This window comes from Squalius cephalus (genome assembly GCF_949319135.1).
Source record: "Squalius cephalus genome assembly, chromosome: 20".
In the NCBI taxonomy this organism is placed as follows: domain Eukaryota; kingdom Metazoa; phylum Chordata; class Actinopteri; order Cypriniformes; family Leuciscidae; genus Squalius; species Squalius cephalus.
In genome coordinates, this window is record NC_137141.1 from 18,401,908 (window position 1) to 18,429,780 (window position 27,873).

Consider the following 27,873-nt stretch of genomic DNA (forward strand, 5'->3'; position numbering starts at 1 on the left):
GCACACTGTAATATATTATTGTTGGTTTAACTTTTAAAAAAAAGAGTAAGTAACCATGCCTTAAAATTTTAAGTTCATTGAAATAAAAAAATTGTTAATACAATGAAGGAGATTGGTTTAATCAACAGAAACTCAAAATATTGTTATCTGAACCACTTAAATTACAATTAAGTTGATTTGACAATTTTTTTTGTGATATCATGAACATTTTATTTTACAGTGGTAGCCTACTACTGTAAATTGTGACTAAGCTGTTTTTTTTTTTTTTTTTTTTTTTTTTTAAACAACTCAACAGCGTAACAGTGTCTTTCACTTTAGGAACATTGGTTTATGAAAAAAGCTGCAAACCTTGTATTTTAAATGGTTATTTGACAGCTTAGCCAGTTCAATGCACTGTCAAAAACAGTTTGGAAGTCCTACAGTATCCATAATTTATTGCATAGACTGTTCTTTTGTTATTAACCATCATTTTGGAGAGATTTATATGTTTCATCCATTGCCCAGGATAAGGAAAGTCAAGGTTCTATAGGTGTTTCTTTTAAAATGTGTCTGCATTTACAATTCACACATTACAATTAATGTAATGACCAATACAAAATCCCACCGCTCTTTAAGACTGAAAACTATTTCCTTGCCTCACTGCAGAATTATGTCATTATATCATTGAGATCTATTCTGGATTCAGCATAATTATGCAGTTGTGTGACTTGCCATAGTCCCAGTTTAGATAATCTAATCACACAGTGAGGTTATTTATTTGTGAGATTGTTCATTTGAATTAGAAAGCAAAAAAAAAAAAATAAAATAAAAAAAAAGAATGTAACATAATATACATCACTCATGTGGCTCATGATGTTTTACATGTATGCGGACTTGTTTGGAATATTAGACAGGCCTAATAATCAACAAAATGAAAACAATAAATAATTATAAAAGAAACAACTAAAAATAGCCCTCAATATAGTTTAAAAACACACAAACCATCTTTGACAGTTCAAATTTATAATGTGACAGGATGTTGTCTGCACAAGACTTGTTTTTTTTATAATATAGGAAAAGGGTAGGCTATTGTTTACGTTAATTTGGAATAATATGCTATAAGAATAAGTAGCTTGTGAGAATTGTGTGTTAAGGCATAAATCGTTTCTTAAAAGATTTCTTAAAAACATAAACAACAACAAAAACAACTCAAAGCCTTGACATTAGGACAACATGCCCTCAAGTCCACAAGGGGGAAGTGTTCATACAGAATGCAAAAACCGGTAGGCCTATACAAGACTTTGTACATTTTAGGTAGCTTCAAAATAAACAAACTGATATAAGTGCACTTTCACTCTTATTGACAATGACAAATGCACAAGAACTAAATAAGGAAATAAGTTATTGCGACATCTTTCAGTGAAGGGTTTTATTAAAGCCTATTGAATGGATTGCCAATTATGCTGGGCCTATTAAATCATAGGCACCTGAACATCACATCTCTCTCAACTGATTCTCTCAATCGATTGGCTGGTGTTAGCCTATAGTATAGGCTATAGCCGGTTGTGGCCATATCGTACGCGATACAGTTTTCTTCGACTAATTCCCGCGGCAGCATGCTGAACTGTTTAAGCCACAAACAACATATGTCCACACACACACACACACACACACACACACACACACACACACACACACACACAACTCTTTTGGTCCCAAATAAAGACTCGCGCAGTGCAATATGCGTAGGCTATACGTAGGCTAACTGATTATCGCACGCTCATTTCCATATTAATTTAGGCTACGTTAGACTAGAAGGTAGGCCTACCTTAAAATGTTAATGTCATGTCGTAAGTGTTAAAATAGACACAACGCGGATCGTGGCTATAAGTTAATAAACAGATTGAGGCCGATGTTTAAGTGCGGTGATAATGCTATTTGACTGACCATTAGCCTACGCTATTCATTTCCTATAGGAACTCTGCACTTCGCCACATGCTTTATTTCAACCATTGACAGTTTAAGGTTAGTTTAAGGTAGCCTACATATGAGAAACGTTACATTTGCAAACTATATTTTTATACATTGATTTAAAGAAAGTAAGAAAGAATGAAAAAAAAAGACAGACGACAAATTGTTGAATTTGTAGGCCAGTTCATGATTTCTTTGATGTCAAGACGTTTTATTAATATATATAGGCCTATATATATATATATATATATATATATATATATATATATATATATATATATATATATATATATATATATATATAGCCTAAACGAATATTTATGATAGGCCTGCAGTTTTTGATTTCTTTGCCAAATTAAATGGGTTTAAATAGCCTAGTCCTCTTTCTTTTCAGCTACCACCATGTTCTAAGTTAATAAAAACACACAAGCTAAAGCCTAGATATGTTTTGAAAGATTCTGTATGTGACTATAGGCCTACGCTTTTTTTGTCCTCAGTTGTCATTGTGCGCACAGCAGGGTTAAATATCACTTGTCTCTTATTTTCCCAGGAAGAAAATACATAGGCTACTCATACGGGTAGCCTACATGCGAAGGTTAAGGGTTTGAGCTTACTTATGTGTTTGCCAGATGGCAGCAAGCAAAGAAAGAAGCGAATAATTCAACAAATCTCTCTCTCTCTTTCTCTTTCTCTCTGGGTCCAGGTATCAGAGCAATGCGCGCGACCTGTCCGTGAACCCTCTTTAGTGAGCCTAGGAGAGTGACTTAAACGAGATCGGCTCATTGTGGCAGGAACTCATTAAGGCTCTTAAGAGTAGATTATTTCAGAAAAAAATTGAAATCAGTTTTATACGAAACAACATTTTTTTCCGTCTGTTTGCAGATGTTGTCCTCATTTTGTTGAAACCGTTGTATTTAGGCTATCTGCTAATATATTTTTGATCATTGTTTAGGAATTGCATTCTAATGCACAATATTTACCTAGCTTTAAACACTTTTCATTTTCAAAAGTTCTGTTATTAAATATATTTTACACAAGCCCTTGTGGTGTTTCTGAAGAGTGTTAATTCGGTGTTATTTCTCATTGTATGCTATTATAGGATTATATATTAATTCATATTGAAGTTGGCCTACTCTTAAAATGTGTAATCTATTGTATGTCTATTGCATGCATTGTTTTGCCCCCGAATATTTTCAGTATATTCATTTAGAAGCAAATGTAGCAAAAGCTAAGTAATTCCCAGATTTTTAAAAATAAAATAATTTTAGTTTGAGCTCGAAAAATTAAGTAAATCTTTCTCTCTTTCTACGCTTGAATAATGACTTTTAGTTACAGACGAATAAAGGGGTTTGGACGTTTAGAACTGCGTGTATGCTCGTGTAACTGCACGTGCACGTAAAATTAAAATAAAAAGTTTGCAGCAAAACGTTGTTAGTTTTGCATGAGGTCTGCATTACCAAATCAAAACAAAACGCAATTCTTAAGTTATAAAACACCACAAATCTTTAGTGAATGGTAAGGAATTCATCATTGAGTCCTTGTGGTCGTATTAGTTCAGGATGAAACACAAACGGAAAAACAAATCTATTGGTGTTCATTCAGATGACACCTGGCAAAGTTTGAAGACATGACTGGACAAGTGCGCGGTTCTGAAAGCATTAATCAGGGCATCTGGTGATGCATCTGGAGACTTAAGGATGGGAGAAGACGCGCTAATTAGGAAGAAATTGCCCTTTTTCTCCGTGACCCATGGGGGACCCTTGGAAAGCTGTTTAACATTAGTTAAGCAATTAAAACGCCTAAATGCAAATGTAGGTTTTGGTGAAAGATCCGGCCGTGGCGTAATGCGCATTATATTCCGTGTTTGTTATGATCCACATGATGGATGCCTTATATGAGGTCACAATGTATTATGACGGCATGACAAAAACGCAATTACTGGCATAACAAAGCAACAAGTGGTTGAGTGCGAGATGGTTCGTCTGTGCTTGACACGAATAAAAAAATCATAAACCGTTAAAATTACTTTCTAGAACCTTATGAAAACCAAATAATACAAAATGACAACATTGTTTTAGAGCTTCTGCAAAGAGGAACAAAACAGACATGCAAATGTAGGCTATCTGGGAGTGTCTGACCCACTGGCAGTCACATGTCTTGACAATGTGGATGTTTCCAGAAGCCTGGACTTCTTTACAGGGCCCAGCGGTCGCCCCAAAACAGGCACAGGGCTGTTTAAACAGGGTGCTTTAGCCACAGTTTAGCAGGGAATTACGATTCCTCTGTATTTGTGCTTTTTACGATTCTCTTATGCAATATAGAGCTGGAGATATGGACTTGGTTTGTCTGTATCACCTTTCGGGTTGTCCTAAATGGAGTGCCTATGGATGTATCATCAACAAAATGTAAGTCAATAAACATTAATTAATTTAACAGTAGTGAATTTTATTTTATTTATAGCATAACGTTTTGCATTATTGTTGTTGTAGCCTAGTTAATTAAGAATTGTATTATAGATTATATAGGCTATTGCTTGATTTAGCCTATAGGCTACATCTAATCAATCACTGCAACCTAAATTTCATAAATATTATATTTATCTATAGGCCTAGTTGTATGGCAATTAACCTGAATTTTGTGAAGCGTGTTCAAAGCAAAATGCGCATGTTCTCGTAGGCGGGATAATATATGAAAGAAACTACATATGTAATAGCTTTTGAGTGCATGCGTAGGCTATATGAACTTGAGAGTGCGCAGACGTGACCGGCTGGTGGCGACAGACATGCAGGCATGCTCACTTGAACTCCACTGTGACCGCGCAGTGGATACATTAATATGCTATCTGCTTAAATCATTTTTTTAGGTCAAGAAATAGATTTGAAAACATTTATGTTCAAAGACATTTATGTTTTTTTTTTTTTTTATCTTAATGAATTTGAGTGGAATAATAGGCCTAGGCTAAACACAGAGGTGTTTTCCCTTCTTAACTAAGCTACTAGACTGCATCCTAACTAATTCCTCTGTGAATGTTTACTGTTTCACCCTGCAATGCTCTAGTCTGCGTAGCGATGCGCAGAAAAAAAAATGCAACATTGATACCCGATTCCTCTAAAATCACTGCTTTTGCTCCATGCGGAAAAACGATGGAAGCTCGGTTCATGCTTAGGCAAACATATTTTGTTGTGTCAGATATTATTTGTGTCCTCCCCATCTGCACTACCCAGCCAAGCGCAGGAAAAGCCAATGAAACGCGCTCTAGTCCGTGACGTCAGTGACGCTGGTGCCCTCTCGATGACTTCCTGTCCTGAAGCGCCTGACCTCCGCGTGAACCTGAGCCCGGTCTCGAGCAGAAGCGCGTGCCACACAGGCATTTCATTTGGAAAAAGAGATTGTTTATATAGACTTCATATTGTTCCATGTTAATAATGCTCTCAATTCATTCTGACAATGCTATTATGTTAAGATGGCGTTAATTTCCACCTATAATCCCTTTTAATAACCAAACCCTACGAATATCTAGCCTAATGCATGTCGTGAAAAAAATAAAAACCATAAACTCATTTTCCCTCGTTAATCAAGGCACCGACCTTTACCTTACTGAACTAACAACAACGCAAGTTGATTTGTATAGGCAGCTCATAGTTTTCGCCAACGAATTCTAACTTGGGTGAAAATATCCTAACCTGAAAAATGTAATGCAAATCTAATATAAATTAATTCTCACTTTAGCTCGTACATATATAGCCTAGGCCTATATGATAAAAGTCTGGATAGAAAACTGTGCCGTTGACGTTGCTCTTATTTCATATGGACGCATCCTGGATTTGGGGATAAAGTAATAACTCACAACATTGCAGACTAAATGTTTTATTAATACGGCACAGGAACACAGAAAAAATGAATAAATTAATATAAAACAGCCAACAGGGAGAAAAAAAAATCTGATATATGTGGTGGCAAAATAAATATTTAATAAACCTCTCTTTAAACTCCTAAATCAAAACATTTCAATATACGTGTTTAGCTATTAATAATTCCCATAATTTATTACTATACTGTTTGCAAAATTGTATAGGATATCGTTAAAGAGCTATGCACTCACAGCTATAAATGTTATGTTTGAAGAAATTCATGCAAATGCGAGATTTAAAATGTAGATTCAGAAAAAGCCTATAAAATTAAATTATACTTTAAACTTTAAAATAATATATTTGTAATAATTCATACTTTATATTGGACTTAGAATTACATGCTTTGTTCAATGAACGTCCTGGTGAATTTTAAAAAGGAACCAAAACAAATGTATTCACATTGCAGCCTTTTCTTCACATATACCAGTGATAAGATAATATATTCGCATATAATATAAGATAATAACTTCGCATGTTATAGCTAGCATTAATGGCAAATTATTTTGCTTATATATTTTTAAACCTTTAAATATTTGAAAACAAAACGCATTAAAAGTCCTGAAACTGAGGTTTAGGCTAAGTATAGCCTGTCTTTTCATACATGTAAATATTTTATAACATTGTTTTGTTGACATTAATATATATTGGCATATGCTAAATGTAGCCTAACATGAAATGAAAACAACTCTTGCACTTGGTAGAATAATGAATGTGGAGTTCAATAGATTAGATAGCCTACAATCAATAATTTTGTATAGCCTAGTCTACGCTTACATTGATATAGCTTATCAGATGGGCTAAGCAGCAGCAACAAATCCTCACTTTGAATCATTTATAATAATAATAATAATAATAATAATATCTGACTATGTTATGACTTTCGCGGTGTTTTTAATTTTTTTACCTTACCGCCTTTTTCGTTGTTTTTGTATTATTTTGAACACGCAGAATAATCAAATTCAGTTTTTTTCCATTACAGTAAACTATTTAGAGACATATAGGCTTTACAAAAACGTAACAGAAATGCCTGATGAAACAAAGCGTTAAATTATCTATTATAGACATTTTACTCACGTGAAATTTAAAATGCTTTATAAACTTGGAGACCCTATACTGACACGACACCAGTAAACTAGGGTATCTCTGATAACATTATAATATTTTCAACTAAACGGACGTTCTCTTGAACACTGAATAATCCTTATTGTAGGCTATTGCAATTCACATGGGCCGCGCCCGCGAGTGTAAGATTAACGTCAATAAGTGTTAAATCCGCAGGTTCCGTAAGGCTCTTAACCAATAGCCTGACACTGAGAACCAAATCACAAATTAATGCGGCCAAATATTTTGATATGGTGAAGTTTATGGCTCATATTTTTCTTAAATAGAATAGAAATAATATATATATATATATATATATATATATATATAAATAAAATATAGGCTACATAGGCTATATGCCACTACAAAACTATTTTAGCCTAGGCCTAATTGTTAAGGCTACGAAGGATGGTGCCAGTTCTTCATCTCAACGTTTGCGAGTGCATAGTTTTTTTGTTTGTTTTTTTCTTAAATTAAGTTTGATAATGCATAAAATTACAATAAATTACCAAAAATAATATGTATCATATTGTTAAGAGTTAGGCCTACTAGGCACCATATTTAAAGCCTAAAACACTGTGCATCAATGAACATAGCATTTTACGTCAAGAGGGTCCTGTAGATTTATGGAGGCCACAACAGCGTCAAAATGGATATTGAACTCGTTCCAATTAAATGCGTTTGGAAAGAGAAACGCTTTCTCAATTCTCGCGGTGTTACATCTGAGGTTGCCGAGCAACCACAGATCATCAACAAACCCTGCGAAGACGCGCACATGACAGTGAAAGACTGTAAACAAACGCAGACATTCTGTCGTAAACCAAAACAACCATGTCATATAAAGGATTCGTGAGCCACAGCAGAGTATCAAAAGAGGACCAGGAGTTTTACGACTTGAAGAACAAAGCCGCAGAATATTACAGGTCCAACGGGGTGCCGCAGAAGATAGAGAGCGTCTTGAACGAGATGTTTTGGCAGAAGCCGGATGATATCTATGGTTATCTGGTGGGACAAAACAACATACATATGCTTTTGAGATATGACAATTGTAAACGTTTCATCTTAGAATTATAATGATACCCGTTTTAGAATTACGGATGGCATTTTTGACATTACGTCTAGTCCATTTTACATGTTATTCTACCAGAATGAAGTCAGTATTTATGTAGGTCAGATCCCCATCATTACACACCAACATAATGATGCGAAATCAATAACTGCTCTTTCAGGCAAACTATTTTTCCAGGCTGTCCTGCACTTCAGTGATTAGTAAAATCACCGGAAGGCAGGTGTTCGACGGAAGAGGATTGACAGCAGTTCAGAGCGAAGTGCACTGCATCATCAGAAATGAGGAAAAGGTAGATTCTGAAATCATCCACATGTTTTTCCTGCATTTCAGAGCAGCTCCCAATTTGTCACAAGGATGGGGTTTAGGTGTATTACAGTAAGCAGGCCTAAAATAATTAAATTAACATCAGTCAGATGTTGATTTTGTAGGCAACAAAGATCTAAAAGTGTCTCTGTTTTGAAGGTTATGGGGAACCAGAAACTGGTCGTCCACCATGTAACCTTTGCACCGTGCTGTACAGTTCACAGGAGAAATTTGTAGTGACACAATGATGAATTTAGGTCACAGCGTGTCCACATACTCATGCACACAGACAAACACAGAACAATTAGAGTAGGAGAGCTTGTGCGTATGTACAGTGATGCACGTGCCTCAGCAACCAACCACTATGTGCGACCATCAGATCACTCTCTGTCTCTCATTCTCCGTCTGTTTTGATCTCTCTCTGAAGCTCTGTTTGTGCTTGCGAGGTAAGCATTATGCCTTCTGGCACGGTGGCCATATTGCAGTTGAGAGCGCTGCTGTTTTGGTTTGGCACATTCAGAGCTTATGACGGTAATACAGCGGGACAGGGAACAGCCGACTGTAGGCATGAGCTGGGGGGAGGAGAGGAGAGGAGAGGAGAGGTGAAAGGAGGAGGGGAGGAGAACAGCACATAAGAAGGATAGAAAAGTTGGGAGAAAAGCTGTTTGAAAGAGAGGATTGCAAACACTGCCCAGGTTCAAATCAGTGTTTTGGCAGTATTGGAACGTGATGTCACACTTTTCAAAGGAACTTTCTGAACTCTGACCTTTGCACCAGCATTAGCCAAACCCAAACACACTCATCTTCAGCTTCTACTGAAGCAATCGCTCATCTACAGCACTGTTTAAAAGAACAGGATAAATGAAGCATCCTCATCACATCAGGCACTTGTATTGTAAGAAATGCATATTGTTAAATCCACACATTTTGACATCAAAATCCAAAGATCTTGACATCAAGTAACAAACACCAGCACACATCAGATCAACAGTTCATGTGCAGATTATTATATTCAGATCTTGATCTTTTCAGGCTTGAAATGGCTTGTTTTCCTGATCATGAACCTGTTTATTAATTCATTTTTTAGAAGAAACAGCAGAATATCTCTAAGGCTGAAGCTGTGTGCGCGAATAAGTGCTGTAATGAACTTTTTTATTATATCTTTATATTATTATTATTGTTTTTATTTTTATTATTTCTCTAGAAATCATTTTTCAATCTATACAAGAGCACTTTTTCCTAACCATATAAAAACACAGTCCACGACTCAGTGCAAGTAAAACACTATTTCAAATGTTTTTTGGTAACTAAGATAAAGCCAAAATAAAATATTAAATTAAATACTTCTGAATAATCAAACTAATTAAATAGGCCTAGATTTAAATTGAATAACCAGATTTGACAAATACAGTGGCACATTTTGTGTAAATCATAGATGGTGTGCAGTGCGGTGATGGGGGACCCTTGTGATGGTATGGCAGAGTCAGGAGAGGCGGTTTCTAATATCGACCAGCAACATCTGTCCAACACAACAGCTCTGAAGTGGATCAGAGAGCATCTCAGTCCAATGCTGCAAGGCTTCAACCCCACGGACCAAAACAGCGTAGACAAAATACTCAGGTGATCACACATTCAATAGAAAATACACGCGCAAATTTTGACACGAAGGTTGCTATGATAACCAGGCGTTAATACGCACATGCAAGACTGAGGTTGCGTGTATGTTCTGCAGAGATTTCTTCATGGCACGTTACCTGGAGCACAAGGACAATCTTAACAGAGAGAAGGAGGAGGAGTTGAGTGATGAAACAGTGCCTGAGGCTCCGCCCCAGGCCACTCCCACACTGGCTCCTGCCAAAGACAAGAAAGGTGGTGATAAAGGTAAAGGAGCTTAATGTCTTGCCATTTCTACAGGGTTTTTAGTTGTGTTGCAAACTTGAGTTCTCACAATAAATATTTCAGAATATTAGAGAGATCAGAGACAGCTTAAGCGAGGGAGCCAAAGGAGGAGAGCGACCCATGTTAGTGTAGCAAGTCATGTCTGTGGGATACAAAGACAGGAGGTTAAACAAGATTCCAGCCAATCTCACAGCTGTTGTAAAAGCAGTCTAAAGGATTCCACACTTCTCTCTTTCACAGAAACCCTTCTGGGAGCTGCTTTTAGTTACTTTAGCAGCTTGTACCGAGTTGAGTAGCAATCTATGTGACGGTGACTCCATTTCACCTTTTCATTTAAACCAAACTATTTTAGAGAAATTTAAATATGCCCAAAGAAACCTTTCCTACTGTAGAAAACATTTTACGCCTTCAGAAATGAATAGTACTTTTAAAAAAAATGTTTTAAATGATGGCCTTCAGTCATATCAGTGACCTAGAAAGAGCGGTTTTATTCTAAAAGGAGTGGGTCGTCTCTCGCGTTGACCGCTATGTCAACATCACACGATCAGTTGAATGCTTCTCACTTAATCTCAGTAAACCTGCTATTATTGGACATTTCTGCTAGAGGAATAAATGAATCAAATGTCATAAATATGCCTGATACGATGGCATCAGTAACTGAAACCTTTGATGCTTCATCTCCCTTTTAAGATTCAGGTGATGTATGATAACTGTGCACATCTTTTAATCTGACCTCTCCGTCCCCTGCACTTTCTCTTGATGTGTCTGTCTTTGTTCCCAGGTAAAAAAGGAAACAGCACGGAGAAGCTCCTCCCTCCTGCAGAACCCCCAGAGCCGAGGCTGCCAGGGGCCACGGCAGTTGCTGTTGTTTCGTTGGTGGTGGCTAAAACCGCGGCCGGACTTTTAGGAGCACCCCTATACCGACATATCACATCATTAAGAGTCCTGCAGGTACAATACCGTTCAAAAATTTGGGGTTGGTAAGATTTTATGATCATTTTTATGCTTAAAAAAATCAAAAATACAGTACATTTTTTAATTATAACCAGTGTAGTGGCTGTTCATATTTTTGTGGAAACATTTTTGAATTCATTTTTGAATAACAATATAAATAATATTACGTATAATCTTTCCTGTCACTTTTGCTCAATTTAATGTATCCACGCTGAATAAGAATATTAACGTTTAAAGTGCGTGTAAATACAAAACACACATGATACATGTTTTAATCGTCAAGTGGATATCCGTGTACTTGAGAAGAATTGCATTGTGGGAGAAGACTTGTGTTCTGATGGAATTATTATACAGAAATGTACTGAATACTATACTAATGTAAATCTCCTTTTGCTTCACTTCCTGTGAACTGCTTTAGGCTCAGAATGAGATGCACCTGCCTGTGCCAATGATTACAATCCTGAGCTGTGGAAAGAACTCTGTGGGTAAACTCAACCTTCTGGAGGAGGTCATCCTTATGCCCAGCTTGTCGCAAAGAGTCAGAGAAGTATGCATATGCTCAAAGATCCTAACTTTTCACATTAAAACAAACAAACACTCTGACGGCAATCCATGTTTTCACTGTTATATAGTAAGGGGCGCTATTATGCATCTTCCGAAAGAGTACAGAATCTCCGGATCAAAACACAGGTGATACAAGCGATTTGACCATCTTTGTGAATCCGATCCGGACGTAGTCTTTGACACAAAAGCAATGTTCAAAATGTTGCTTTTTTTAAATGATGCGTACTCTTACACAATTTTTCAAGTGTTGATGTAAAAGAATAAATTAAGCTACAATAAAAAGTTTTTTGTTGTTGTTGTTTAAAAGCAGAGGTTCTGTTATTTGTTTTGATATATTCCATGTTCAGATATTCATAGAACAAAATATTCTGGGGATATGAAAGTTTTTGAAAATGCAAAAAATGTATCTGGCTGGCAACTTAAAAAAAAAAAAAACGCTGGAGGGGAAAGAGTTAAGGGAACATAAAACATTATGGGAACGTTACTTTTGAATGTACTGAAACAAGGAGTAATATTTACTATTTTTTTACACAGACATCCAACTAAAAAAAGGCTCCACAAACAATGTATTATGAATGTGTCTTTGCTAACATTATTAAAGACCAGATAGCTTTGAACGAACATTCTATTAATGTTACTGGAAGAACGTGTGTTCATAACTTTGAGAGAACCTTGCGTTTTTATGGCTCAGATGTGTCAATACTGTGCTGACTGCTCTCACTTCCAATATCCCTACTGTTTGTCTTTAGTGTATGTGTGTGTTGGCCTTGTAGGTCATCGGCATGGGTCTTGAGCTGCAGTGTGAAATGAGGAGAGTTTTGAATGGATCGGCATATAAAGCAGGGGTAAGGATGCTCTCATATGGTTTGACTCAATGACAAAAGGAACATAATGCTCTATGCTCCGGCTCACACAAAAGCATCAAGCAGCACACACATTACGTGGGGATTTTTTTTGATGCTTTGATGGGATAATTATCTGCACATCACCATCTGAATGAAATAAACAGGCCCAAATCATGTGCAGGGCTTATGAATGGCGATTGAACCACTTAACAGCATGTCACACAATAAATATATATTTATGTTTAGATGGGAGGCTATTACTGGTGCACTGTGAATAGCCTCGGTGAAAACCTTCATAACATTATGACATTCTGAAAGAAGTATTGTGGTTTCCTCAAAAATGTTAAGCAGCACAATTGTTTTCAGCATTGATAATAATAAGAAATGAATAAGCATCAAATTTCTGAAGGATCATGTGACACTGAAAATTCAGCTTTGCCATCACAGGAATAAATTATATTTTAAAATATATTCAAATCAAAAACAGTTATTTTAAATCGTAATAATCTTTCACAATGTTACTGTGTTACCATATTTTTTTAATGTGAGCATAAAAGACTACATTCAAAAACATTCAAAAAATATGGTAACACAGTAACATTGTGAAAGATTATTACGATTTAAAATAACTGTTTTTGATTTGAATATATTTTAAAATATAATTTATTCCTGTGATGGCAAAGCTGAATTTTCAGTGTCACATGATCCTTCAGAAATTTGATGAGTTTCTGAACTCATTGGGGTCACCGACCCCAAACTTTTTAACTGTAGAGCATGTAAACAAATAATTCTGTGAATAACATGAATCATTTTAAGAACTTTTGTGCAGGTTAAGATAATGACCCCAAACTAGTATACTGTATTTTAAGTTTTGCCATATGCTGCCAATATTTCATTATGAGACTTTTTATTTCTTTTCAACATCATATTCCTCTCTCACTCACCTGTTCTTACTGCCTCAGCCTATAGGTGTATCCGATGAGGGAGCGTTACAGGTGGGGTTTGAACATCCCGAACAGGCTCTTGATCTGGTCACAGAGGCGTGTGCTAACCTGGCATTGCCTCTGGGTTCAGACCTGCACTTGGCCATTAACTGTGCAGCACACGGCCTCATGGACTATGTGAGTGATTGGAGGACAGAAAAGGGAAATTATTAGGCTCATATTCACTTGTACAAGTACTAAATTAGATGCAACACCACGTTAAAAATGAAAGTCTTAATAACATACAGTAACCATTTTAAACGTTTCTCTTGCTGTCTTCTAGTCACGTGGGAAGTATGAGGTAATGTCAGGCTGTCACAAATCCCCAGATGAGTTGGTGGACATGTATGAGGGGCTGATTAATAAATATCCAGCTATCAAATCTCTCATTGATCCTTTCAGGAAAGAGGTGAGTTTAAAAAAAAAACATGTATTTAACCCCTTAAAGCAATAAAAGTGACTTTACCAAGTGTCATCTGGTTGACCGGGGAATGGTTGAACTGACGGCGTGTCTCTGAGTTTAGGATGTAGATCAGTGGGAGAGACTGGCCTCAGTGATTGGGCAAACTTGCTGCCTGATTGCAGATGCTGCATTCAATCTCTGTCCTCGCTGGAGTGATGCCAAACCCCTCCCACCTGGGGTCACTGGGGTCATTAATAGGCTCCACAATGATATGACCATCTCTGACCTTATACAAAGCATAGCAGAGCAGAAAGGTAAGCTCCAAACATAAGCAAACCGTACACTAAGTGCCAACTGTCAAAAAAGTTGTTTTGACAATAATTTGTAAAAGTACAATGTCCAAGTCTAAATATATTGCCTGTAATAAGTACACGTCTTCCCTCTGTGGATTGAGATGCAGAGACGATGCTGGCTGCAGGCTGTGGTGATACATCAATTGTTGACTTGGTGGGTTGGTCATACTTGATTTATTTCTTGCTAGGGAATTTATTTCTCAGTGACATGCATGTAGTATTTTGACCATGTCTTTTAATAAATAATAATAATAATAATAATAGTGAAATCAGAATCATTTAGTTCCTGAATGTGTGCCTATGAATATACATGTCAAACAACTAATGAAGTCCATGAAATTACATTTTTATCATACATTTGAAACGAAAATGTATTATAAACTATTATCATAGCATATTTGCACAAAAAACTAAAAAGATTTTTGCTGATTTGATTAGTGACCAATAATGATGAGTCTTAAATATTTCTTCATTTGATTTGTTTGACATTTTTCAAAGTTTAATTAGATTTTGAGTCCCAGGTTTTTAGTTTTGGGCCCTAACCATATGTATGTGTTTAAAGGCCGTAGGGTCAGGCGTGTCCTTTCTCAAACTGGGCGGGTTGAGAGGAGGACAGCGAATGGACAAATACAATCGTCTGATGGCGATAGAAGAGGAACTGGAGCAGGAGGGGAACCTGGGTACGATTCTCTCTTTCACACATTCTCACACTCACATAATGGAAACCGCCATTAGTAGCATCTATATTCAGAAAACTAGTGTGTTTCAATGTATAGTACCTTTGTGTCTTGCAGGTGCTAGAGAAAAAAAACAGCTTCTGTCAGATCTTTCCGAAGCATTTAACTCTGGAAGCGGCTGTGAATCTGTGACCATCTCTACTAAATGATGTCTTGATGTTACTTCATCTCCTGTCTGCCTAACATTATCACAGTAGGGTTTGTCCGACCTGACTGACTGCATGACATCAAAATTCAGATCAATTATAATTCACGTCAAAATATCTTTTTAGGCGCAAGATTGTAAACTGACCCACCTCATCTAGCAAACATATTCCTGTGTGATATTTTTGTGCTAATAGATGGTGTATACATTTTTGAAAAAAGAAAAAAACATTAAATAAACCATTTTTTTTTTTTTTTAAATAAAGCCCACCCAATTTCTTTTAAAATATATTTTAATATTTGTCTCAGTAAACATTTCCACATAAACCATATAATTATTGTGATCGACGTCAAATTTTGCCCACAAAATATTGTTTGTCAATATTTTCCTTCCTGAGGTATTTTCCATTCCATGTGCTTCAGATTTACCTGCAAGATAAAAAAAAATACTTGAATCCAATGAATGAATAAAATGAATCCAAAATGAATTTGTTATATACTGGGACCTATTTAAACTAACTAATAAAAACTAATATATTTTTAATACTAAAAATATATTTGCCCTGTGAAATATTACACATTATATTTAAATACAGAAATTCTGCCTTTAATTACATAATTTAAATATATAAATACTTTTAGTATAATTCATTTAAATTCTAAAATGCTACTTTTATGCTAAATGCTAAAAAAACAAAAACCCAGACAATGAAGTCCTTCCCCCATTTGTTCTCAGGTTTTTTGAGAAATCAAAGCTGTTCTTCAATTATGAAGAGGCATAAAACAACCCATCACTTCCTTCTCCACATCCTCTTCTCACTATATACAGACAACAGATACTGACACACACAGTGACTGAATGGGGCCAATTATCCAGCCTGTTCAAAAGGGCAGCAGTGTCCGCTTCATACAAGTGTTAGTGTGTGTTTATGTGTTTGTGTGAAAGAGTGTGAATGGACTGTTTTGTGTTAACAAGTGAGAGAAAACACAAACCCACAGCTGCGCTGCGAAACTACAGAAAACTCTCCAAGAATGTGATGCGTTCAGCTCCCAACCAACTCACAACATGTCCGTTGTCTTGTCTACCTCTTAATTGATTTATATAAATCCTAAATGACTAACATTGCACCTTTTAAGTAGAGAAACGCATCTCAGAGAAAGTGCACCAAAGTTACATGATGCAGAACAGACAGCATTTTGACAGCAAGTGTACAATGGTTGACATCTGTGAAGAAGAAAAAAGCGATTTCCACACGGCAGGAGTGGAGGGGGTTTCTGGAGACTTACTCTGGCTCCCCACCAGGCAATCATTCTGTTTGGAAAATAAACAAAATGACTAACAAAACAGATGAAATTAAGTGTTTTTCACAATACACACACACACAAGCTGAGCTCTAAATTGAGGTTGTTTTGTGTTGCTTGACTAGGGTTTTGAAACGAGCGCAAGACAAGCGTTACAGAACACGATAAAAAAAGGAAACGTACAGTAAGACGGACAGAAACGGCAGGCGTGGCGTTTCATGATTATAAGCTTGTTGAGATTGACAGAATGTTTAAAGTACATCGATTAAGAGAAACATGTAGGCCAGAAGAAGATGGAGAGACTACAATTGAATAAGATATTTACTCGTTTACAACTTGCATCTTCAACAAATGACGAACTGGAAACTTCAACTTCAAACTTCTCTCTATAAAAGGATCCAGATGCTTTCCAGAATATTTGTCATCCCAGTGATCTCATCTCTTCCGCGTCTAGTTTGAAGGTTGTGTATATATTTATGTATATTCACACACAGTAGTGGCATATAGAGTAGTATTATACAATTAGGATTATTATGCAATTAGTATAGTAATATTATATCCTACATGATATTAAACAATGATTAAACAATTAACATATGAGGAAAATATTTATATATATTTTTAATATTTTAAATATAAAAACCAAAAAACATTATCATTGTTACCAAATTACATGTTTTATATAGTATTTAGTATTTAAATGTGACTAACTGCATATTAATACAGTGTCACTGGACCAAATTTCTACTTAAAATGTCCCCCAAATATATATATATATTTTTAAATGCACTAGAATTTGTTATTTCAGCCGATCATAAGATGCTATTTTAATTTGATTGAACATGAACATGTATTGTTAGATATGAAGGCAACAAACGCCTCATTAATAAAGGTGTAACCAATGGAAAATAGACTTTTAACCCTAAACATATCCCTGATATCGGCTCTATCCATGCTATATACACAGCTACTCTACTGCAAAACGGTCAAAATATAATTGGTTTTCATGAACAACAGTAGTTTAACCAACATTTAACATTGTTGTTTACCAAATTCACAAGTGGCATTACAAACAACCTCATGGCTTTCCTTAGACTTGAAGCTAAATCTGAAAGAAATTCCACAAAGCTCTTCTATTCACAATGGCAAAAAAACGTTTGTCAAACACAGACTTGAAATGGGAGTGTACAGTGTGTGTTATTATCTGTTGCAGACCAGGGTCAGGTGAGGAACAGAGTAAAAGGGGAGAAAGAGAGTGAGTAGGGAATAAAGTTTCATCTTGTGTCCGGGAAGATTTAACCCCATGAAGAGCTCTAAGCCGCACTGGAAATTGTGCCTAAGTGTGTGAAAGCGTCACTGAGCCTTAGCACAGACACACACATCTCCTGTTTCACTGCACAACAACAACATCACAGCAGCTGCAGCTCACCGGAGGAAATGAAATCCTGTTGTGTAACGAAGCATGAAAAACGTCACACTATTGTATAAATCTGATCTAGTGTGCGTTTAGGACAGAATAAAACGCTTCTCTGCGGACTGGATGGGGAAAGATACAACATTTCAAGGATCAAATTCACAGCGGAAAGATGTTTATGACCGAAAATGCCAATGAATGAACCAAGCAAACACTTAATCAAGTCAACAGCAGGTGATTCAAACCCATCCTGAATGAATTTCCAGCCTTGTAGACTATCAAAAAGACCTTATTCTCTTTAAATGGTTTTATTTATTTGCTTGGATTATTTTAACACATACACTACCATCAGTAAGATTTTTTTTTTAAAAGAAATTAATACTTTTATTCAGGAGAGGCTGCAATAAGTTAAAGGATAACTGTCGCCAAAATGCAACCTAGGGTCTCTTTGTTAATCTACCCGAGGCAAACATTCGTTTAAAAGCATAATTAGAATGGAAACGCCACCTTTAAGTTTGATTGTATTCTCGTTTTCGGTCAAACTGCCTTTTGAATGGGAGTGCTAGGGGCACTTCTATGATAGCATCAAAAATCGTTATTTTTTAAAACACTAAGGAGGTTCGACACAACATGAAACTTAGGGTGGTCCTTATTTTTAAAGTATCCAATTGTCATGCTCTTAACCCTTCAAATTGTTCCTTTATATAAGAAAATACAGCATGCCAATTTTTATGGCAGTAACATAATAATTACTGGTAGCTCAATAGCTTTAAACTTTCTGAGATTTTGATGATTTGGTATTGTACCTGGCTAGTAAAATTACAAAAAAATCTCCATAAAAGCATCTAATGCACCATATATTCCTAAATATGTATTTTAGATACATATCTCAGTTTACTTATTGTAGAAACTAAATCCAAATTAATCCATCCATGACCCAGTTTAGCAGATTTACCTTTCCTGGTGGAATCAATACATATTTCTATTGATGATCACCTTGGTTATTGTTTGGGTTTAGAGCACATTTTTTGGTTTAAAAAATTACATTACGTTCCTTGAAATTGACCCGGAACTTTGGCCAAATCAAGCAGATTATCAGGAGGCACAGGCAACCATGCAATGAAAGTAGTCAATGATCACGCCGAGAGAGGAGTGGCTCTGATTCAAGAATACAGTGGCTATCTCACACACTCTGAAGAACAATTGTAGTTTCTCCTTCATGTGGTGGAAGATCACCGACGGATCTATCCAGACTGCAAAAAGTCAACACTGGCTGCTGAGCATCAGAAATGAGGGATTGTTGAAAACTTGCTTTTTTGAGATTGTTGTCATTGTTGTCATGTCAGTGTTGCTCTGATTTCAATAAAATGTAGTTCATTTGCAGCAACTTTTAATATTACTTGCATATCACAATAACGCCGCACAGCTTAACATAGGCAATCTTCCACATGATTGAGCTACCTCTAAATATCATTTTTTTAGTCAACATTTTTGCATATTTCTAATTTTGAAGTTAAAAGGAACAGTTTAAAAGGTTAAGACACTAACATTTTGCAACAAAAAAAAATTGGACTTGATAAGGACCACCCTAATGAAACTGTGCTTGAAGTATCACCTGGGGCTCTACACATGAACTCGAGCATTGAGAACATTGTTTGTGTACACAGAGTTTACTAAAAAGAAAGATTTTGAACAACTCTGTAGCTGTGTCCGCCGGCATTTTGACAGTCAAAAATAGTCGATCTCCGAATGTGAATGAACTGACTCTGAATTTTAGTATTGCTTCTTATATGAGGATCCTTTTTCAAATACAAGGTCAATATTGATTTTCACTAACGACAAAACAACAAATTATCTGTGAATTTATATGGAAATAAGCTTTAAGAGCTTTCCATCTTTACTCTCCTCCCTGTTGCGTTGCATTCAAATAAAATATTTTTGATGCTATCATAGTAGTGCCCCAAGCACTCCCATTCCAAAGGCAATTTGACCGAAAATGAAAATAGAGTCAAACTTAAAAGTGGCGTTTCCATTCTAATTATGCTTTTAAACGAAAGTTTGCCTCGGGTAGATTACCAAAAAGACCCAAGGTTGCATTTTGGCGACAGTTATCCTTTGAGACATTTAAAATGTTACAAAAGATTTTAATTTCAAATAAATGCTGTTCTTTTGAACTTCTTATTTATCAAAGAATCATGATCATGGTGTCCACAAAAATGTTAAGCAGCACAATTGTTTTCAACTTTGATCAGCACCAAATCAGCATATTACAATGACTTCTGAAGGATCACAATATTAGAGTTTTTACTGTATTTCTGCTCAAATAAATGCAGCCTTGGTGAGCATTAAAGACTTTTCAAAAACATTAAAATATGAACTGACCCCAAACTTTTGAACACATGTAATTATTTAGACATCTTAAGTTTTGAAGGGCTTTTATTATTTTTTTGTGTGTGTGTGTTTTTAAATTGCACTTCAGCCCTATTGATGTGGGGAGGGGGGACTAGAAATGTGCAATCACTTAGAAATCAAAATTTGACGGCATGAACATTATGAACTTCACACTGAAAAGAAATATTATGAACCTTTCAAAAATTGCTCCTTCCATTGATAATTTAAAAGAACAGTCTAAGTTGTGTTTGGCTCCAGAAAACTGGTTCATTTCTATCTAAACCAAAGTATTTTTCTATAAAACACCACCATACGAAAGTCTGACCTCCTTAAATGAAGTATTTAGAGTGTCACAAAGATCAGCCGCCTCTCACAATGTCTCTTCTGGGCTGCCATAAATGAAACCTCCTCAGGCCCGTGGCTATACACATGCTTTCAGAAAGCTTCAGCCACCCATTTAAACTAAACTGCTTTATATATTCTATTCAATAGTGCTTTATTGTCATGTTGGCATGTAAACAATTTGAAAAAGAATAACACATTTCATTATAGCTCAGTCAATAGATGTATAAATAGCATCAATTCACTGTCTGTTATTTAAAAAAATTGTCTCAGGAATAATAGTCGTGTGTGATTGATGAGCCGAAATTGTTTCTCTTCTCTTTTGTTGGTGAAAACACCAATTTCTGTGAGAGAAAGACCAATGCTGAATGAGGAAAAAATATCCAGGTTCATGAAACAGTAAAAAGATATTTAAAGGGGGATAAGTTCACACCAGTGGCTGTAATTACAGAGCGGGACACTGCAAGGTTAATACTAGTCTAGCCAAAGCCATTTGAAAACACACTAGGTTGGCACATGTTCAAGGCTAGTCACCAACGCCCCTCTAGAAATGCTTCTCACACAGACAAAGCATGTGTCAATAACTTTGTTCAGTGAGGACGGTCCAGCCAAAGTACAAGACTGTGGGACCGAGGGGATTTCGTTTCACTACTATTAAAAAGTTCATCACAGCCAAGAAAATAAATCCACTAAACATTATACCACTAAAATATTCGTGCAATGTTCTCAAGCTAATACAGCTTCACTAATATGTTTCTTGCAATCAAGTTATTGCGCAGGGTTTGCTCTTTCATAGCTCAGGAGGATAGATTTATCGGTAGTCTTTCATTTAAGTATCAACTTTGTCTCTTCTGACAAGAGTTGTTGACATGCAGTATAAGATAAGCTAAAAAATGACAGTGGATGCAGTTTAGATATTTAGGTCTGAAGAATATTTGAGTTATCCTGGAATCACTGACTTTGTCTCAAACTCTGCTCAAATCTGCTAATTAACATTGTTGAGATTACTATAATAATAATATCTGAGATCTCTTGTGATTTTTTTTTCATTCAAGCAACCTCTTGTATACTTAATACTGTTCAAAAGTTTGGGGTTGGTAGGATTTTTTAAATGCTTTTGTAATAAGTCTCTTATGCTTACCAAAAATACATATATACACACATTTTATATATCTAAAATATAATTTCGATTTGCAATTTAATATATTTTAAAATATAATTTATTCCTGTGATGTCAAAGCTGAATTTTCAGCATTATTACTCCAGTCTTCAGTGTCACATGATCCTTCACAGAAATCATTCTAATAATGCTTATTTTATTTTTTATCAATGTTAAAAACAGTTGCACTGCTTAATATTTTTTAATGGAAACTGATACTTTGATAAAAGAACAACATTTATTTTTACAAAACAAAAGTCTTTACTGTCACTTTTGATCAATTATTGATCAATGATCAAAAAAACAAAACAAAAAACAACTTACTGACCCCAAACATTTGAATGTTAGTGTTAATATGGTAAAATGTTAATATGCTGAATCATACAGTTTATAAAATACATTATTTTATAGATTTTGAAGATATGGAAATTGAATATAAAAACTCTTTAAACCAAACAAAAAAGAAAAATTAGCTGAACAATTGGGATTAAATAGTTTGACCCATCCAAAAAAAAGCACGCACATTTGCTTACTGCTGTCAAGTCACATTACAGCTGAACTTCTGCAAGTATTACATTTTAAAAATAGTATGTAACTCAAGACATTTAGATTTTGTAGTCACATGTGTTTGGTTAGTTTGGATGAACTGCGCTGCTGCAGGAAGACATATTTTGTTGGTGATGTATTATGGCTCTGCATAAAAGAGCAGATACTCACAACCTATGAGCTCCTATGAGGGCTTGAGAAGGTCAGTGCATATTGTGGTTGGTGTGTGTAGCGGTGTGTCCTGTTCCCTTGTGTCCTGCCCTGGTTCTGCCTGGGTTTGCTCAATCTGGGTCAGATCCAGAACACTACTGGGATTCGCTGGAGGGGAAGAGGTTGAAAAGTTAAATGGATGATCTGGCTCAAGGGACAGAGAAAATGTAGTGAAATGTGTGTGTGTTTGACTGACAGTTATTCTTTGCAGTCTTCAATGCTTCCCTCCGTCTGTGCAGGGCTTTCTCTAGCTCAGACTTCGGTGATGGTGATGGAGGGCGTGTCCCATGAGAGGAGGAGGGGCCAGGGCGCTTGGCGGAGGTCTTAACAGAAAGATTCCATTACCATGTTAACAGCTAGCTTTTTATTCCAATGTGTGTTACATTATTCGTTTTTTTATTAAAAACATATACTTTCATATAAAAATATATTCATTTTTAAGTGAATATAATAATATAATATTCGATTATAATTAAAAATAAATAAAGCAATCCTGACCAGGATTCCCTGAAGTTCCTGTATGGCAGAATTTGACGGTGTCCGTTCTTTCTGCAGGGAAACCCATCAGAACAATTAGCATGTAACAAAGTAGCATGTCATGAAATGAAATACAATGTAAGTGGGAGTTATTATTTTTAAAATGATAATTTTATAACGCCCCTCTTATATGGCCTACTCACCAAGGCTGCATTATTTAAGCAAAAATACAGTAAAAACAATATTGTGAAATATTATTACAATTTATTACTGTGATGCAAAGCTGAATTTTCAGCATCATCACTCCACTCTTTAGTGTCTCATGATCCTTCACAAATCATTCTAATGTGCTGAATTGCTGCTTGAGAAACATTTATAGTTATCAATATAAATATTTTTGTGGAAATATTTTGTAACAAGTGTTCTTTACTGTCACTTTTGATCAATTTAATGCATCCTGCTAAATAATATATATATATATATATATATATATATATATATATATATATATATATATATATATATATATATATATATATATATATATATATATATATATATATATATAATTTATTTTTAAATCTAATGGACCCCAAACAATTAAAGGGATAGTTCACCCAAAAATGAAAATTCTGGCATAATTTACTCACCCTCAAGTTGAACCTGTATACATTTCTTTGTTCTGCTGCACACATGAGGGTGTGTAAATGATGACAGAATTTTCATTTTTGGGTTAACTATCCCTTTAATTGGGAGTCAATTGATTGGCAATCATATAAGTAATTTAATTTAATTACAATGATTAACTGTATAGAACAGAAAGTTAAAAGCAGTTTAAGTGAGAGTTTGTATGTCAAGTTGTTTTCAGGCTGTGAGTGTTTTGTATGAGTTTTTATGAAACGTGTACCGGTCCAAGTCTGGCTTTGTTGGTTGTTTGGGAAACACGTCGGAGTTGAACTCCGTTTTTGATTCGCTGCATCATCTCATCCACAGCTTGCTGCTTGATGTCCTTCTCTGTCAGATTAAAACACAGATCAACACACACTCATTTCCTGAATGTTACTTCAGTTATAGAATATGCAGATGCACTTATGATAAACAGCATTTATGTAGATAAACGCACGTCTGCTGCTTTTCATCAGCAGTCAATTTAGGCACTGAATAATATCAGACATACCAACATAACTAAACAGAATTGCAAGGGTTTCTATTTGAGCTTGCAAGCACAAATAATAAAAAACAAATCAAAAGAAAGTTGATCTATGATGTTTGTCTTTGTTTAGTGGCCTTGGAAACACTTTTAATCATTCTGTCATTAACTGGAACAAAAATGTGAATATTATCTGCTTACCAGTCTGATGTTTTTCTGACATGATAAAAATCTTTAAAAAAAAAACTCTCTTTTCCAAAGATACTAAATTGCCAGTGCATTTCAGAGCTCAGTATAGTCTAATAAAAACCTTCTATTCATATGAGATCATAAAAATTTACATTAACTGAAAGATTCAACTGAAGTATCTAACCTTTGGCCAGCACTTATACTTCTATGATCTAAAAGAATTTTAGTCAATCCATTCAAAAAATTCACCATTCCTCATAAATACTCAAACCCAGTAAAAAGTAAATCAAGCACTACTGATAAGGAAAGGCTAAAGTTCACCAGTGAAGTTCTATAAACCTGAACATTGTGCCAATAATTGAAGAATTGTAAGATTTTTGTTAGCATAAATGGGTAATGACTTATCCAAACTCTATACAAATGCATTTGCCCTTCAGCAAAAAGCTGCATGTCCTCATTCTTCTTCCCTTCCATTTTTTTTAGTACAAGGCTGAAAGAAATGGCTCAGGACAAACTTGAACTTGACCCAAGTCTTTTATTATTTCCCACTGCTGTGATGAGGAACAGAACTTACTTAATGCAAAATAGTATATATTAATTACATTCCGTCTGATTGAATACACTGCAGCATCTTAATTAACACTGACCAAAAGGGTCAACATAAACACCTGAGATCTTTCACGCGGCTTGATGGCGAACACACTTTTACGATTACGTTGCTTTTAACTGATCAATATATGTAATCTTTGCATTTAGGAATTATTACGCGCATCCTTCAAACAGCAGAACTTTTAACCTGAGTATATTTATAGAATGGAAATGTGTCAGAGCTTTGCTCTTTACCTGGGATTTTCTCAGAGGAGTCTTTATCCACTAATGCAATTTCAGTGCTCACATTTTTTTTCTTACGAAGTATAGACAGTAATGAGCTGAAATAGACAAGAGACAAAAGAAAGAATTAGCTACTGGCTATTAAACAATGAAAAAAGTGAAGAAAAAGAAAAAAGGACAAGCCCTTCAATATGTCCTGCCCAAACGTCCTGTTTAAACAAGAAAAATGTCATTGAACCTGATCCCAATGAGCAAAGTTTTCATTTTCATTTTTAAAACAGATTTTTTTGGATTTTGCCAAATACTAACTCTCTTAAGAACATGTATACACTCATTTCAATGGTTTTGGGCACAAACAGACACTCACCTGAGTGGGTTGCTTGAGGGGGCAGGGGGTGGAGGCGGAGGAGGTGGGGGCGGGGGAGGCGGAGGGGGTGCTGGGGCAGCTGCTGGTGGGTTGGAGATCTGCTGGAGCTTCTTTTTAAGCTCCTCCACTGCAAAACACACAGGGTTCTCAGAGATACAAACACCTGGTTGGTTTTGAGTGCTGTCTGAATTTATGCAAGTGTAGCATACACTACTGTTCAACTTTTTTTAAGAAAATAAATTAATACTTAAGCAAGGATTCATTAAATTGAAAATTTATTAATTAAATTTAAAATACATTAAAATAGAAAACAGCTATTTTAAGAGCTATTTTGTAATAATTTTTCACAATATTACTGTTTTTATTGTATTTTTGATCAAATAAATGCAGCCCTGGTGAGCATAAGAGGCTTCTTAAAAAAAACAACAACGTTTGAACAGTGGTGTATCTAAAACTGAAAATCAGAGAAATTGAATTTCAGGAAACCTGTCCTCCAACACAACTTAACGACAGACGAGACCTGATGAAGCCCTATGTGTGGTTTTTTGAAATATGTGAACCTGTTAGGGTTGTACATCATTTTGAATTTAGAATGCTTTTTAAATTCCAGCTCAATTCAAGGAATTTTAACGGAGGTATCAAACAATACCCAGAACTGAATTTAAACTTGAGGAAGAGGAATTAAATTTGAATGAAATTTAAACGGCAATTTTCTGTCATTCCAACTTCCTGTGGCCAATGCAATTCCAATTGCAGATGAAGAATTCAGAACAGCTTTTAATTCTTAAACTCTGAATTTATCACAACACTGGTACCTGTGAATCTGAGGTCTTTGGCTTCAGTTTCAGCTTTAGTGTGTTTGTGCTGCCATTCTTTCCTCTCCTCCTCCAGCAATTCTGTCTGTCTCCGTAATGCTGTCAGCTGCTTCTTTAATTCACTGCCGTGTATCTGTTCTTCAAGAGCTTTTACCTAGATTCCGCCGAAATAAACACAGCACAACAATCAAAGACAAAAAACAAGGGTTGTTAGAATGGAATGTGATCTTTGAACTGTAAAATATAATTCACTTACAAAATGAAAAATCATCATGTGAAGATTATGTCATCAAATTAAATGTTGACCAGTCTCTCTCTGGGTCACACACACTTTTACAGGTATAGAAAATAGCAGCTTGGACACTTGATATGCTAAAAATCTCCTTTTGAGTTTTGGGTGTATATGAGAACGACATGGGTGTGATGGAATTATGACTTTTTTGGGGTAAACCATCCCTTTAAGGCAGTACAACATAGTGACTAGTCATGTTCTTGTCATATTAAATATGTCATATATAAAATCTATAGTGGTGACAGATAAACGCTCTCAAAGTAAGTCAAGTTGACTCCAAACATTTCCCCTAATCCTTTAATCATACGATAATGATTGTTTAAATACAGAATGGTGATACATTTTTCTCCTTTTACACAAGCAAGTAATAAACTGCATGTGTGAGTTTTTGAGTGGCACTGGGAGGGGCTGGTGTGGTTGATGTGATTGGTTTGTCTGTTATTATTTTAATGACATTCAGTCTACACCCTCTAAGGACACTGTGACCTAAAGGACACTGTGGGGATTAGTGTGTGTGTGTGTGTATGTTACCTGCTGTTGATGCTCCAATCTCTGTGTCTCTACAGTGTGTGTCAGTGTGCTGATCTCTGCCAGAGCTTTCTGCAGAGCTTCTGCTGGAGACACGGTCTGGATCAACATCTGGCTTTGTCTTTTCAGCTTCTTCTGTTCTACTAGCATCTTCATACACCCACAGAGAGAGAGAGAGGGCACATAAAGAACACGTTCACACACACCACTTAATATATTCCAGAAACAATACATAAATATTCAGAGTTCCAAGAATGTCTAATACATTTCATTCAATTAATCATGAAATCAAATCAAATTGAGCTTTCACCTCATGTGCGAACTTCTCTGCTTCAGAACGCAGGTCCCTCTCAAGCTTTAGATCCTCCTGTAAGGCCTCAAACTCATCTAGAGCATACTTAGAAACTACACACATACACAGGTAAGCATTCAGATGGTTAAGAGTTTGGAGCCTTGATGTCCGTGGCAAACAATTCAAACACACAATCTTTGAAATGCTTATGGTGCCATATAAATTCATACTCGACTTCTGATGTAGTCAGAACAGGGCACTCACTAAATGGGACAGAATTTGAAAAGCATTCAGGGTGTAACCTTAGGTGACCCTTACCCATAATTCTGCTGTCCTCTTTATAGGTAATTTA

At 35.7% G+C, this 27,873-nt stretch overlaps 2 protein-coding genes across 4 annotated transcripts in view; one reads left to right on the top strand and one right to left on the bottom strand.

The window, feature by feature from the left end:
• The first annotated feature begins 7,599 nt into the window (after positions 1–7,599).
• Positions 7,600–15,373, top strand: eno4 (enolase 4). 3 transcript variants are annotated; one of them, XM_079853567.1, is made up of 13 exons: positions 7,600–7,967; positions 8,192–8,320; positions 9,770–9,954; positions 10,067–10,215; positions 11,015–11,184; positions 11,606–11,734; positions 12,525–12,596; positions 13,559–13,717; positions 13,863–13,988; positions 14,104–14,296; positions 14,437–14,489; positions 14,898–15,015; positions 15,130–15,373. In XM_079853567.1, exons 1-13 carry the CDS (start codon positions 7,794–7,796, stop codon positions 15,219–15,221), a joined length of 1,749 nt encoding a protein of 582 aa, XP_079709693.1. In that variant the 5' UTR covers positions 7,600–7,793; the 3' UTR covers positions 15,222–15,373. The 3 variants fall into 3 exon arrangements, with proteins under 3 accessions (XP_079709693.1, XP_079709695.1, XP_079709694.1); XM_079853569.1 differs by having other exon boundaries at positions 14,443–14,489; XM_079853568.1 differs by having other exon boundaries at positions 11,612–11,734.
• A 126-nt stretch (positions 15,374–15,499) lies between these two features.
• Positions 15,500–27,873, bottom strand: part of shtn1 (shootin 1) — a 29,136-nt gene continuing 16,762 nt past the window's right edge. Inside the window, exons 8-17 of the mRNA XM_079852915.1 lie at positions 27,540–27,634; positions 27,233–27,379; positions 26,410–26,563; positions 25,595–25,721; positions 25,240–25,325; positions 23,965–24,071; positions 23,079–23,129; positions 22,777–22,903; positions 22,542–22,688; positions 15,500–15,645 (exon numbers count right to left, since the gene is read on the bottom strand). Of these exons, the coding sequence (XP_079709041.1) occupies positions 22,555–22,688; positions 22,777–22,903; positions 23,079–23,129; positions 23,965–24,071; positions 25,240–25,325; positions 25,595–25,721; positions 26,410–26,563; positions 27,233–27,379; positions 27,540–27,634 (1,028 nt within the window). The 3' untranslated portion in view covers positions 15,500–15,645; positions 22,542–22,554. The remainder of the gene's footprint in view (positions 15,646–22,541; positions 22,689–22,776; positions 22,904–23,078; positions 23,130–23,964; positions 24,072–25,239; positions 25,326–25,594; positions 25,722–26,409; positions 26,564–27,232; positions 27,380–27,539; positions 27,635–27,873) is intronic.

Bases quoted from the DNA above. Each gene is read 5' to 3' on its own strand.
- eno4 (XM_079853567.1), top strand. From the start codon at position 7,794: ATGTCATATAAAGGATTCGTGAGCCACAGCAGAGTATCAAAAGAGGAC. The intron at 8,321-9,769 runs GTAGATTCTGAA...TGTAAATCATAG, and splicing joins TCATCAGAAATGAGGAAAAG to ATGGTGTGCAGTGCGGTGAT. The intron at 12,597-13,558 runs GTAAGGATGCTC...TTACTGCCTCAG, and splicing joins GATCGGCATATAAAGCAGGG to CCTATAGGTGTATCCGATGA.